General features: G+C 42.3%; 2 protein-coding genes across 4 annotated transcripts in view; one reads left to right on the forward strand and one right to left on the reverse strand.

Annotated features, from left to right (window-relative positions):
* The window catches only part of TRIML2 (tripartite motif family like 2), a 51,796-nt gene extending 39,111 nt beyond the window's left edge, over positions 1-12,685 (reverse strand). Inside the window, exon 1 of one of the 2 annotated variants that reach the window (XM_042934348.1) lies at positions 12,645-12,685. The gene's annotated coding sequence lies outside the window, so the exon portion shown is untranslated. Of the gene's footprint in view, positions 1-821; positions 885-12,644 lie in introns of those variants that run through there. The other variant, XM_042934347.1, reaches the window with a different exon arrangement.
* Positions 631-7,153, forward strand: TRIML1 (tripartite motif family like 1). 2 transcript variants are annotated; one of them, XM_042934343.1, is made up of 6 exons: positions 631-1,185; positions 1,426-1,521; positions 2,712-2,942; positions 4,198-4,220; positions 4,399-4,496; positions 6,276-7,153. In XM_042934343.1, exons 1-6 carry the CDS (start codon positions 760-762, stop codon positions 6,824-6,826), a joined length of 1,425 nt encoding a protein of 474 aa, XP_042790277.1. In that variant the 5' UTR covers positions 631-759; the 3' UTR covers positions 6,827-7,153. The 2 variants fall into 2 exon arrangements, with proteins under 2 accessions (XP_042790277.1, XP_042790278.1); XM_042934344.1 differs by having other exon boundaries at positions 631-1,029.
* Positions 12,686-13,424: the final 739 nt, after the last annotated feature.

Raw genomic sequence — 13,424 nt, forward strand, 5'->3', positions numbered from 1 at the left:
TTGAGGCAACTTCCAACAATAATGAGGTTTTGCATGCTTTCAATGGTGGTGGAGAGGTATCATGGTCTGCAGGGCAGAGCACTAAATAGAACTCTGGTAATCCATTATACGTTTAAAGTCAGGGAATATTTCAATGGACTTGCTCTCATTTTGTTGGGATGAATAAGATTAAATAAAAGTACACAGTACCTGATTAAGGAGAAAAATATTTTAGGCTTTGGTCAAGCACATAAAAGGGCCTATCAAGAGAAGGGATCGGTATTACGATTTTCTGCCTTCGGTTTCTTAACTAGATTCCATTAGTGGAGTTTTCCAAAATGGGCCATATTTCAAATTCGGATATTATTAGAGGGCATTATAACTTAAATCTCTGTAATGGCTCACACCAAATTACCTAACCTTTCAGCTTAAGATCAAGGTACTTCATTGTTTTTCTGGTGCTATTTACATATAATAGCCTACTCTTGAAGAAAGTCTGTTAGAAACAAGTACCCTCAGTACCCAGTATGTTGCTTGCACAGTGAGACATTCCTTAAAAGTCTGGGGTTGATGATGAACCCAGTGTACAAGGGTTCCACGTTAAGTCATAATTGGCCTTTTGTTGGGAGAGTATGTGTCAACTGGTGAAATCAGGCACAGAGGAGAGTAAGAGTTTTTCGTATTAACAACATAGAAACTGATCACCCACCTGTTACTCAAAACAATAGAACCTCAGGGAGGACTTTTCTAATCCCGGAATAGAGGCAGCACCTTGCCTTGATGTCTTTCTTTGTAAAAATGTCTACAGCAGATTTGATGGAGAATCTCAGGGAAGAACTGACCTGTTTCATCTGCTTGGACTATTTCACCAGCCCGGTGACCACTGAGTGTGGGCACAGCTTTTGTCTGGTGTGTCTCCTGAGGAGCTGGGAGGAACACAGTACTCCTTTATCTTGTCCTGAGTGCTGGAGGGCCTTGGAGAGTCCACACTTCCAGCCCAATGAGCGTCTGGGGAGGCTGGCTGGCATCGGCAAACAGCTCCGATCCCAGGTGCTGCAGAGCGAGGGCGGACAAGGCAGCTCTGGGAGAATGCTGGCAGTCGCTAAGGCTTTTGCTGATGAGCAGCAGGGTGTAAACGCTTTCTCAACCCAGTGTCATGGAATAAACAGATTGTATCCCTCCAGTGAGGCTGAGGAGCGTCACAAAGTAAGATTGGCTGCTCAATATAAATCTCAGAACACAAATCACGTTCCATCACTTGTGCCCATAATCTTCTCTATTGGTGACAATCACGGGTCCTGGTCTCCAGGCACCAGACCCCAAACTTGGCGTGGATCCTGCTTCACTCCTTGTGTTAGGTCCCGCTCATCATATTTTTATTGGTCCTCAAGTCTTCACAACCCGGTGCTCTGCTCATTTGCCACAGAGAATTTGTTTCTATTGCAGGAGAAACTCCAGGAAATCTTAAATCTTTTGCGTAAAAAGAAAAAGGAAACTCAGGTTGTATTATCCCATGAGAAGGAGAGAGTAACACTGTGCAAGGTCAGTATCTGTCTTACTTTTGGATCTCGTATATGTTCTATGAGGGAGACTAAAGGGATACCTAGTGAAATACCAGGCGAAAAAGACCAAATTTTCCAATCCCTGTCCTACAATATGCAGTGCCTTTACTTTGGGCTGTGTACCTCTGCTTGTCCACCTGGGAATCCCAAGAGTCACTTCAAACAATTTCCCCATCCCCAGGCCTGCTTATTTTCTTTTCTTCTGGATACACCTATACAACTTGGTGGCTACCTCTATTATGGCTCTGATGATAATTATTTAAAATTACAAGTTACAGACAATAGAGGATCAAAAATCAATAAAAAGGAATAGCTCAAATGCTTTGGGGTAAAAAGAAAGTGAAAAAAAAAAAAAGATAAAATAAAGGCCAAATAATAGTTTGGTTTAGTACGCCTAAACAAAAGCTTGAGTTAGTCACAGATTTGAACGTGAGCTGTCTTGCAAAGACCTAAATGTTGAGTCAGATATTTAAAAATGTATCTGATTCTCCCAATAAATGGAGTTCTCAAAGCGGAGTATTTGTGATGTGTATCTCTATCTCTAGGATGTGATCCTATGTCTGCTTTCATTGGATATTTATTAAATAAATGAATATACACTTTTTTTTTCATATTTTTTGCCCTTGCTTTATTTTGCTTTAAAAAAAAATTTTTTTTTAACATTTATTCATTTTTTGAGAGACAGAGTGTGAGGGGGAGGGGCAGAGGCAGAGGGAGACACAGAATCCAAAGCAAGCTCCAGGCTCTGAACGACAGCACAGAGCCCAACATGGGGCTCGAACTCACAGACGGCGAGATCATGACCTGAGCTGAAGTCAGATGCTTAACTGACTGAGCCACCCGGGTGCCCCAATTTTGCTTTTTTTTTTTTTTTTTAAAGTGTGGTATGGATCACCACCTATCATAGTTGTTGTTTATATTTTTTTCCCCACTAGAATGACAGTCTCCTGGGAATAGACATTTTGGTTTTGTTTGCTACTGTATCTATAGCACACATACCCCCTAAAATATCACACTAGCCCCCCAACTACTTAATAGAATATGGGTTATGTGTCACAGTGGAACTCTAGGCCTTTGCTAGGACTAAAAGTCTGCACAGGCATTTCTGTCACTAACTTTATTATATTGCTCCCGTGTGTGTGTGCACGCATGCGTGTGTGTGGATGGCAGGAAGAGACAAAGGCCTGTAAGCAGGTTGTTGTGTCAGAATATGTAAAAATGCGCCAGTTTTTGAAGGAGGAGGAACAACTACAGCTCCAGTTACTGGAAAAGGAGGAAAGGGAGAACATGAAGAAGTTGAGGGACAATGAGATCAAGCTGACCCAGCAAATAAGAAGCCTAAGCAAGATGATTGAGCAGATAGAGTCCACCTGTCAGCGCTCCACTTTAGAATCTTTTGAGGTAAGACTACTGGGAAAATCAATGCCACAATAACAACAACAACAACATGTCGTAGCCCATAATATTTTAAGCCATGCAAAAATAAGTGTTTATTTACCCAAAAAACTAAGTTCCAGCCCCAATATAGTTTTCCTAAAGAATTAATGTTCGAGGGGTGCCTGGGTGGCTTAGTCCGTTGAGTATCCGACTTTGGCTCAAGTCATGATCTCATGGTTCATGGGTTGGAGCCCCACGTTGGGCTCTGTGTTGACAGCTTGGGGCCTGGAGACTGCTTCTGATTCTGTCTCTCCCTCTCTCTCTGCCCCTCCCCTGCTTGTGTTCTCTCTTTGTCTCTCAAAAACAAATAAACATTTAAAAAAAAGAATTAATGTTCCATAGTATAAAGACAGTCCTGAAGAGGCAGAGAAAAACAAAACCCAGTAGAACAGCTATCCAAACCAAGCCTGAGGATGACTCCATTTTCTGCTGTGCCTGCCTGTCTGCAACTTCAGCTTCGTTATTTTGTTTAATGAGCATTTATTATGTGCTGCTGGCACACTACATTTCATCTTCACAGAGACCTGATGAAGTTAAATACTGTTTTATGTACTCTTGGTGACTGTAATCTACCCTGTGGGTTTACAGTAGCTCTTACTTAATAATTCAGGCCTCTGGCAGTTAGGTAATTTGCCTATCAAACAGCTAATATGTAGTCGAAACGCAGTATTCTGTACTGAGCCCATATTGTTCACTGCCTTTGCTCTGTTGCCTCCCGGAGCTACTACTGCATTCTCTGGGGCGTTTGTAAAGGCAGGCTGTGTGAGCCAGCTGCTGCTTCACCTCTGCCTCCCGGATGCCCCCACAGAATGCTATTTAACTTAGTGATTTTCCAGCAAAGCACGCACTCCAACTGCGCACAGGCTTACTCCAGCTCTCCCACTTCCCTTTTGCTGATCTTTGACTCCCTGAGGCATCGGATAACAAGATCGATGGTTTGGCTCTTTTGTCAGCATCAGGTTCTCTTGACCAAGTGTTGATATGAGGAACGGACAAGAGAGTCCCGCCATTAGGAGAACCCTCTCCTGTGCACAGGAACCCACCCTTGGAGGAAGTTGGGGATTTTTTTCCCCCTACCCCGTGCTCTCCCACGCAAGGTGTCCTACAGCCATGGAAAGTGGATTCTGTGAAGTTAGAAAGGACTAGATCCCAAATGGATTCTGTCTTTGTTAGAGATCAAAGGGCACAGATACTAACCCTCTTTCTTTTCTCCCCTTAGGATGTGAAAGGAACACTGGAAAGGTGGGTTTCCAGTCTGTGTTCAGTTATGTGAGACACAGGGGTGTGCTGCTGCTACGTTTGTCAGGGTGGGGAGGAGAGTGTCCATGCTGTTGGGGAACATCAAGCTGGACCCTCAGCTTGCAACAGGTCCTGCGGGCTGCGCAGGGCAGACAGAGTGACTGTCTCTGCCCTCTTGTAGGAGTGAGCCACTCTTGCTCCAGTGTCCAGAGGCGGCCGCCACGGAACTGAGTCTGTGCCGCATCACTGGAATGAGGGAGATGCTAAAAAAATTCAGCAGTAAGTCAGCCTCGTTTGTCAAACCTCCAGGGATTTGCAAACTGATCTTCAGTGTGTACGAGGGTATACAAGATTGAGCTTTTTGGCAGCTTCCTCTGACAGAATACTCACCATCTGGGTGCCAGGCTTCTAGTGAAGGCGCCGTGAGTCTGTGCGAACCCTCAGGGTGGGCTGAGGCCACAGACCGTCTGGGTTCTGGAGCCGACAGAAGCACACTTGATTGAGGGTTCGCTTACCTGTGTTTTCTAAGGATTCCTGGCACTTCCTTTGTTTGTTTTTACTGTCCCATTTTGTCCATTTCATCCCCTTGCGTGCACGCGCGCACACACACACACACACACACACACACACACCCCTCCTCAGGGGTTTCTGCATTTCTATCTCTGTTCTTGTGAGGGTAAAAACTACTTAAATTCTTAATCTCAATGAGGCAACATTCAAGCGATCCTTTTAGAATGCTCTAGATATTTAGGCTAGCTATCGTGAAGAGAATTCAGCCTTCATTTTTAACTTTTATCTTGTTGACAATCTGACCTTCAGAGGAAGGTCTAATGGGCTTTGGATTCAGTAGATACTTGATAAGTGCCAACTATGTACCTGGTGCTATGCTATTAAACTCTCAGCTTTCTTATAGTGATAAATAAGACAGGCCTGCCTTTGCTTTTACAGAACTTTCAGTGGAACTGAGGAGACAGACATTAATCTCAAATAATTAGTGATGATTAGAATTTGATCTATAAATAAAAGTATGAAATTACATGGTAGGGGCACTTAATCTTGTCTGAGAGGCCATTGAAAGTTGGAAGCCTCTTCTGTGACCTCCTCTCAGAAGATGGGAAGGAGGGGTCTCTCACTGGTTCACAGTGTACTTATCAACTGGTCACAGGTGGTTTCACTAATCTCACAGGAGGCTGCATTTCAGCATGACATAATGAAAAATGCTGACTGGGAATTGCTATTCCAACACTCAGTAACTTTGTAATCTTGGACAAGTTTCCAAACCTCTGTGAACCTCAGTTTCCACTTTTGTAAAACTGGGAAGGGACACGTGGGTAGCTCAGTTGGTCAAGCGACTGACTTCGGCTCAGTTCATGATCTTGCAGTTTCTGAGTTCGAGCCCTGGGTCAAGCCCCGCGTCGGGCTCTGTGCTGACAGCTCAGAGCCTGGAACCTGCTTTGGATTCTGTGTCTCCCTCTCTCTCTGCTCCTCCTCCGCTCATACTCTGTCTCTCTTTCTCAAAAATAAACATTAAATAAATAAATAAATACAATGGGGGGGAAATGCCACGATTAAATGAGATATTGTACAGAAAATGGTTGGCACCTAAGGAGAAGTCCAGAAAGGATAGCTGCCTCTATTTCTCTCCCACCCAAACTGAAGAATCAGAAGGAGCCTTGGCTCAACTGAATACAAATGACAGCGTATGCCCCGTGTGGATAAATAGCTCTGAGTTTTAAAGCTATGCTGTAAACAGAAACCTGCTATTCTATTCCATTCCATTATATCAGCGATTCCTCTCTCTCTCCTCTCAGGCAGGCTAAATATCACTGTCCACATGACTCTCTTCTGTTTCTTTTCAGAGATTTGCTCTCAATGTTTGTGAAACAGTGAGAGAAGGGCTCAGAGATTCTGTTCTCAGCGAAACAAAACTCCTCACCACACTCACCTAAATCATATTTTTAAAAATAGGACTGGAAACTAAGAATTTAATTAAAATTCCACATATGTAAAAGGGTTTTCAAGAATGCGAGAGGGGTTCATTCTTTTCTCCTCTTGCAGCGGACATAACTCTGGATCCAGCCACAGCCAATGCCTATCTTGTCTTGTCTGAGGATCTGAAAAGCGTGAGACATGGAGGAATCCGACAGCACTTACCCGACAACCCAGAACGATTTGACCAGTCTGCAACTGTGCTGGGCGCTCAGATCTTCACCTGTGGGAGACACTACTGGGAGGTGGAGGTGGGCAACAAGACCGAGTGGGAAGTGGGCATTTGCAAGGACTCCGTGAGCCGAAAGGGCAATCTCCCGAAGCCACCTGGGGACCTCTTCTCACTTATAGGCTTAAAAATTGGAGAAGATTATAGTCTTTGGGTCTCATCACCTTTAAAAGGTCAACACGTCCGAGAGCCTGTGCATAAGGTTGGCGTTTTCTTAGACTACGAGTCTGGACACATAGCGTTCTACAACGTGACAGATGAGTCCCTCATCTACAGCTTCCCTCCAGCCTCTTTCCAAGAGGCTCTCAGGCCGATCTTCTCCCCTTGCCTCCCGAATGAAGGGACGAACACGGGCCCTCTTACCATCTGCTCACTGAACAGTTATGTCTGAGGGACATGCCCCCGAGCCTTCACCAAGGATGAGGTCTAAGACCAACAGATGATTATTAATTAAGATGATTTATGCATTGACACTATCAATATTGGGTGATCTTAAAGGAAAGCCCCTGAAAAGGCTTTCTGTTAACTTGAGCCACAATCAACGGCCAAGTTGGACAATCAACTTTCAACACCATAGAAGGCTGATCAAATCTTGTCTTTGACCAAATTCGTTATCTAGACTGTCCCGCATACATGCTGGTCACTGAAAATGTAGAGAAAGAATTAGCCCCTATTATCCCTGATCCCATTGTCATAGGCCAGTTTTATAAATGTATGTCATGTTTTTGAGTGTATTTATTTATTTGACTCTAAAGAACTCTATTTTTTATATTTTTAATATTTTTAATGTTTATTTTTGAGAGAGAGAGAGAGAAAGAGCGAAAGACAGAGCACGAGTGGGGGAGGGGCCGAGAGAGAGGGAGACACAGAATTGGAAGCAGGCTCCAGGCTCTGAGCTGTCAGCACAGAGACTGATGGGGGGCTCGAACTCATAGACAGTGAGATCATGACCTGAGCCAAAGTTGGACACTTAACTCACTGAGCCACCCAGGCACCCTAAGAACTCTGCTGTTTGAATGTCTTTGTTCTATGTGCAGAGCTCTGCATGCTGGGACAAGACTGACTCCTCTGGGTGGGAGCAAGTGCATGGGTTCTCCTTTCCAGGGTTGGTGAGAGGGACTCATGACTCAGCCTCCACTGAAAAGTTGCTTTTCTTTCCATTCCATGGGGCCTGGAGTATCTGTACTCAGGAAGGCTTATATGTTCAGAATACTGCAAATTTAGTTGTCAATATCATCATTATCCTTATTGTTTACCACAACCACAAGAGGCTGGAACCTTCTGTGAATATGTTTAAAGATCACAGAACAAAGTCTCTATTCAATAAATGTATCAATGCTATAGGTGCCAAATGACTTTATTGAATTTTTTATAAGGTTATTTTATGTGTTTTTGCTACTTGCTATAAGCAAAAGGCTTTAATCACTGGAAGATGAAATCAAGTTTACTTATTCCATCCCAACACGTGAGGATTTGGGAGAAAGTTCTGTGAACCGACCTTCTCTTGGCTGCCCATTCTTAGTGCTCTGTCCCTGCAGGTTTTTTGTTTGTTTGAATCCTTCCTTGCTTGCATTGCAGAATGGCACCAATCACAGAGGGTACCCCTTCCTGCCTCTTCCCACTCACAGAAGTCACTGCCCATGTTTTCAATCGCAGACAAGAAAACTGATAGGATTTAACCCTTACACAACTGCATGATTATTAAGGAACATGTTTAACACAGATTTTTGTCTTTAAATTAGAGACTCAGTTGGGCGAAAAATTGATAATTGAATCTGTTAATTAGCATAGACAACCAGAGGGAGGGAGCTAAGTAGGGAGAGAGGATAGGTAACTGGGTTTTACTGTAAGGTTGGCATCCACCTTTCTCACTCATCTAGATCTGTCTTCTCTTTCAAACCTATGCATTTTTATCTTGTGCCCTCACAGGCATCGGAACAGATCTGAACTAGACTTTGGGTCCCGAATCATGCCCTCTTCTGTTCTCTGTGTTCGCTCTTTGCATTTTCACCCTGACACCACATACACTTAGAGTCCAAGAACTCTAGTGATGGAGAACCAATCACACTCTCTTTGAACAATTTGTTCTGTTCCCCATTTTTTATTTTATTAAATTTTGTTTCTTGATTTATCACCTCAAAAAGCTAAGGAACAAATTATGAATAGCAAACACCAAATATATTTGGTCTACAGCTTTCTCAATTACAAAAAAAACCCCACATTGATTTTTTATAAATGAATATAAAGGTCGTATATTTTAACTTAGTACGCATTACATTAAATTGTGGTGTAAGGTAATAGCTCCTTTTCTTTCCCTTTGTCCCAAAGGGGCTGGTATTATCAAGGAAAACAGCCTACTTTTTCTCCTCTGGCAAAGTCATCCCATGTGGATCATTGTCTGCCCTGGGCCTGCCACTGATCACCTGTGTGGGGAAGATTGAATCTATACTATTCTTACTCTGCTGACTTTGCATAAACAACCATGAAAAAGTTGCAAAAGCATTTTCACCCAAGGCTTCTGGATATAAACTCCACACCAAACAGATGTGGTGATGGGGATGGGAGGGAAAGTGGGTGGAATGAGCAACTGAGAGGTGCACTCCCTTGCTTGGCAAACTCATCCCCTTGTATGAGACCAGGGTCTGGTCTCTTCTGTGCCTCAGCCTTTGAACATCTGTCAGACATTTTCTTAAATGTGAATGGTGTCCCACATGGGACCGATACTCAAGCTATCCTGTTGTCTCTTCTATTGACTCCTTCTCTCCTTCCCAGATCTCTTTCTTCTACCTTCTTGAGTGGAAAATTTCCCCAGGGGGCTAGCAAGTCACAAGTAGCCTCTTGTGCACATTGCCAAAATGGAATCCAGAAACATGACCATTTCCCTCTCTAGACATGAGGTAGAGGAGAAGGGGTATGTCAAGTTGTGAGGGCAGAGGACATCAAGAGTGATCTTCCATACAAGGTTGCAATTTGATTTCTTCATTTTTAAAAAATTGTCTTGACTTGTCCCAGAGTACCTTAAAAATAAAATATTATACATCTTTTGCCCTGAGATCTAATTTACCAGTAAAACTCCTTTAGCTCTTCAGATGAGGTCTTTATATACCCTCCTGCCCTAATTACCCCTCCCCCCAACAATGTAACTTTGACCTATTATGCTCCCAGTACCTACTTGGGCACCTTATTTTACTTTGGATTGCTTTACTAGGCCCTCTTACTGACTTAAGTCAGCGATGTGCCCAATCAACCTTTCTCTACTCTTGAATTTCTCCCTGTGCATATACCTTAAAGGTGTGGGAACAGAATAATAGTAGGCCCTGGTAGGAAAATTGAAGAATGATAAAATGTACAAAGGCTAAAATTTTAAAAATTGCATAGGATCTCACTATACAGAGATTACCAATGCTTATATTATGGTGTGTGTCTTTCTAGTCTTTGTTTTTTTTCTATGCATATATATTTTAAGCAACATGAAAATTAATTATCTTAATATTCTATTGTGAGCTTCTTTCTTATATTTCTTAAGAATAAGACTTTTTCATCCCTAAATATATAAGCATGTATTTTCTAAGAATTAGCATATTTTGTTAAATTACATCTATCATATAAACATTTAATAAACGATATTATTTGGTAAGTAGTCCATATTAAAAGTTTCCTAATTAGCCTTGTAGTGTTCGTTATAGCTGTCTTCCAGTATCCAGGAATAATAAAGGATCATGCATTAAATGCAATTGTCTTGGAAACTATGATTTTTAATGGCAGTAAGATTTCATTATATGAATGTCCCTAATTTATTTAATCATTCCCCCACTGGGACATTTGGATTGTTCTCCACTGGTAGCTATTATAAACGACACCACGATGAATGCGCATGTACATAAACCTCTGGGTGTATCTCTAATTATTCACCAATGTCTCCTGCAGGCAGGAGAGCCGCCTGTGGATCCTGTGGGCATGTTTGCAGGTTATACACTCCCCTACAGAAGTTTTATGTGCACGGCAGGTAGTCTGGAAGGTTTTACTCACTGGCATTTCCACACTGAAGATGCAGACACACCGTTTTGAGACAAGTGAGAGAACATGTTTCCCCCTGCCCTATGGTCTTGCCAGAAGCACTGCATTTATTTAAAAAACAAAACAAAAACAAAAACCTACCCTGGGAGAAACTGGGTGGTAGTGCTTGGGCTTTGAAATACACAGCCCTTAGCTGGAACATTCAACTTTACTGTAAGGTAACTGTTTCCCACTTTGACAAATTCTTTTAACTCTCTGAGCCTTTGTTTTCTCAAAGATATGAAAAATAGCTATGTGTTATGATGATTATGTCAGAACACAGAAAAACAATTAATCCATGGTGTATGATGAATTTTTGTTAGTCTCCCCCCACCTTCCTTTTCCTCAATTCACACAATATGTCAATTAAAATTTTTTTTTAATGTTTATTTATTTTTGAGAGAGAGAGAGAGAGAGAGAGAGAGAGTGTGTGTGTGTGTGTGTGTGTGTGTGTGTGTATGTGAGAGAGAGAGAGCCGGGGAGGAGCGGAGACAGAGGGAGACACAGAATCCAAAGCAGGCTCCAGGCTCTGAGCTTTCAGGACAGAGCCCAACGTGAAGTTCGAACCCATGAGCTATGAGATCATGACCTGAGCCAAAGTCGGACTTCCAACCGACTGAGCCATCCAGGCACCCCACAATATGTCAATTTTGCAATTTGTAATAAAGGGGACAGAAGAGCCACAGAAAACTTGTGTGGAATATGGAAAACATTGGCACCAAAATCTTTGAAATATTTTTAAGGTAGGTGTCACTATTTTAGGGGAAAAGTGTTAACATAAAATTCAATTGAAGAAAAAGAAAACCTAGATCTATGGATTGTTTTTTTTATCTTTCATGAAAGTCCTTTTGACCTTCACACTTGTGAATATATATTACGTAATTTTAACAGTAAATTATATTTTGTGTATTGTTTTGAGAGAGAGAGAGGGAGGGAGGGGTGAAGTACAAAGAGGGAGAGGGAGAATCCTAAGCAGGCTCCATACTCAGCACAGAGCTGGACGCTGGGAGCTCAATCCCACCACCCTGGCTGAGGTCATGACCTGAGCCGAAATCAAGAGTGGGACACTTAATCGAATGAACCACCAAGGTATCCCTAAAAGTAAATTCATATTAAAATTATAAAAATAGAACTACCCTATGATCCAGCAATCACACTACCAGGTATTTACCCAAAGAATAAAAGAACACTAATTCAAAGATACATGCACTCCAACCTTTATAAAAGCATTGTTTATAAGAGCCAAATTATGGAAGCAGCTCAAGTACACACACACACACACACACACACACACACACACACACACAATGGAATATTATTCAGTCTTAAAAAACAACGAGATCTTGCCATTTGCAACAACCTGAATGGAGCTAGAGAGTATAATGTTAAGCAAAGTAGGTCAGCAGAGAAAGACAAATACCATATGATTTCACTCATATGGGGAATTTAAGAAACAAATGAACAAAAAGGAAAAAAGAAACAAATCAGGAAACAGACTCTTATTTATAGAGAACAAACTGATGGTTACCAAAGGGGAGGTAGGTGGGGAGTCAGGTTAAATAGATGATGGAGATTAAGGAGTCTTGCCGAGATGAGCACTGGGTGGTGTATGGAATTGTAGAATCACTATATTGTACACCTGACACTAATTTAACACTGTATGTTAATTACCTGGAATTAAAATAAAAACTTAAAAAATAAATGCATATAATATGAATAGGAACTTAATAAAAACAAAAACTAAAGTGGTAATCTCACATTCATTCCTTGGGAACCTCACACCTTTGCTCTGGGCTCTGAGGCCCTGGTAAGAACTTGGCTAATCATTAGCTCTGCCAGCACTCAGAGCACTGCACCCAGAAGGACGGCGATGCTCAATGTTCTTCCAATAGATTACAGGTGTTCTAGACACAGCCTGGTATGTTAGCCTTTGGGCGAGGCTTGGAGTAGTCACCACCAGCTGTGAATATCTTCCTCCTTTTAAAACATGTTAGATGTGTTTTTAAAAAATCATAAAAACATGTTATAAACATAGAAAGCCTTGTAAAAACATGTTAGATGTGTGTCACAACATGGAGAAGTTTGGGAAGCATTGCCCCTCCCCCACTGTAGGCATCTATAAATAACCTGACTGTGATAAATGACTCACTTACCTGGAATTTCCTGTTAACAGCTTTCTTATTGACAGCTGGCAGGAAGGAACCCGCTTTTGCAAGGCCTGAAGCTTATACAGATGAGGGGAGTGATCTTTAAGACAAAATGATAAAAAGTTACAAAGTCTAACATTAGGTCCGGGGGTCTTAGAGGGTCTCTGACAATAAGCTGCAGTTTACCTATTTTCATGGTGTGTCTGCCTCTGGGTTAGCAGGATGCAAGTACAAAAGACAGGGGCAATAAAGCCAGGCCTCCTACGTTCGCATATTGGCTACACCACTTCCTAACTGTACGGCCCTGGGCAGGGTGCGTACTACCCCGGGCCTCACTGTCCTCGTCGGCAACATGGGGCTGGCAGCCTACCTGCCTCACGGGACTGTTGCAGCAAATGGCAGGACACGTGTGTTTAGAACACCGCCTAATTCAAGGGATAACCGCGCAATAGATGCTAATCATGAATAGGTCCTTCCTAAGCTCTGGCATCTCCGTTAGCCAGACTCTGGACTTTTGAATACTGCCTTCCGCGGCTCCATTTCCTACAGTTCTGACCATGGGCTTAGAACATCTGAGTTCAGAAGACTGCCTTTTCCTACTTGCCTTCTTGCCCTTGAGGTCCTAATCTTGATGGAAACTCTACCTCAAAGCATATTGCTGGTCCTTTGCATTCCTAATTCCAGATCTCACTCCTTATCTCTTAGGAAGTTTTCCTAAAAATTCTTGAGCATTTCAAATATTGCCTCCTATTTAACTCACTGACTCTTCCAGTTGATGATTCAAAT

Source organism: Panthera leo, chromosome B1 (assembly GCF_018350215.1).
Source record: "Panthera leo isolate Ple1 chromosome B1, P.leo_Ple1_pat1.1, whole genome shotgun sequence".
Taxonomy (NCBI): Eukaryota; Metazoa; Chordata; class Mammalia; order Carnivora; family Felidae; genus Panthera; species Panthera leo.

What these genes read in the sequence shown, in the direction of transcription:
- TRIML1 (XM_042934343.1), top strand. Translation starts at nt 760, where the DNA reads ATGTCTTTCTTTGTAAAAATGTCTACAGCAGATTTGATGGAGAATCTC. An exon ending in AGGCTGAGGAGCGTCACAAA is followed by an intron (nt 1,186 to 1,425) that starts GTAAGATTGGCT and finishes TTTCTATTGCAG; the next exon opens with GAGAAACTCCAGGAAATCTT. An exon ending in GATGCTAAAAAAATTCAGCA is followed by an intron (nt 4,497 to 6,275) that starts GTAAGTCAGCCT and finishes CTCCTCTTGCAG; the next exon opens with CGGACATAACTCTGGATCCA.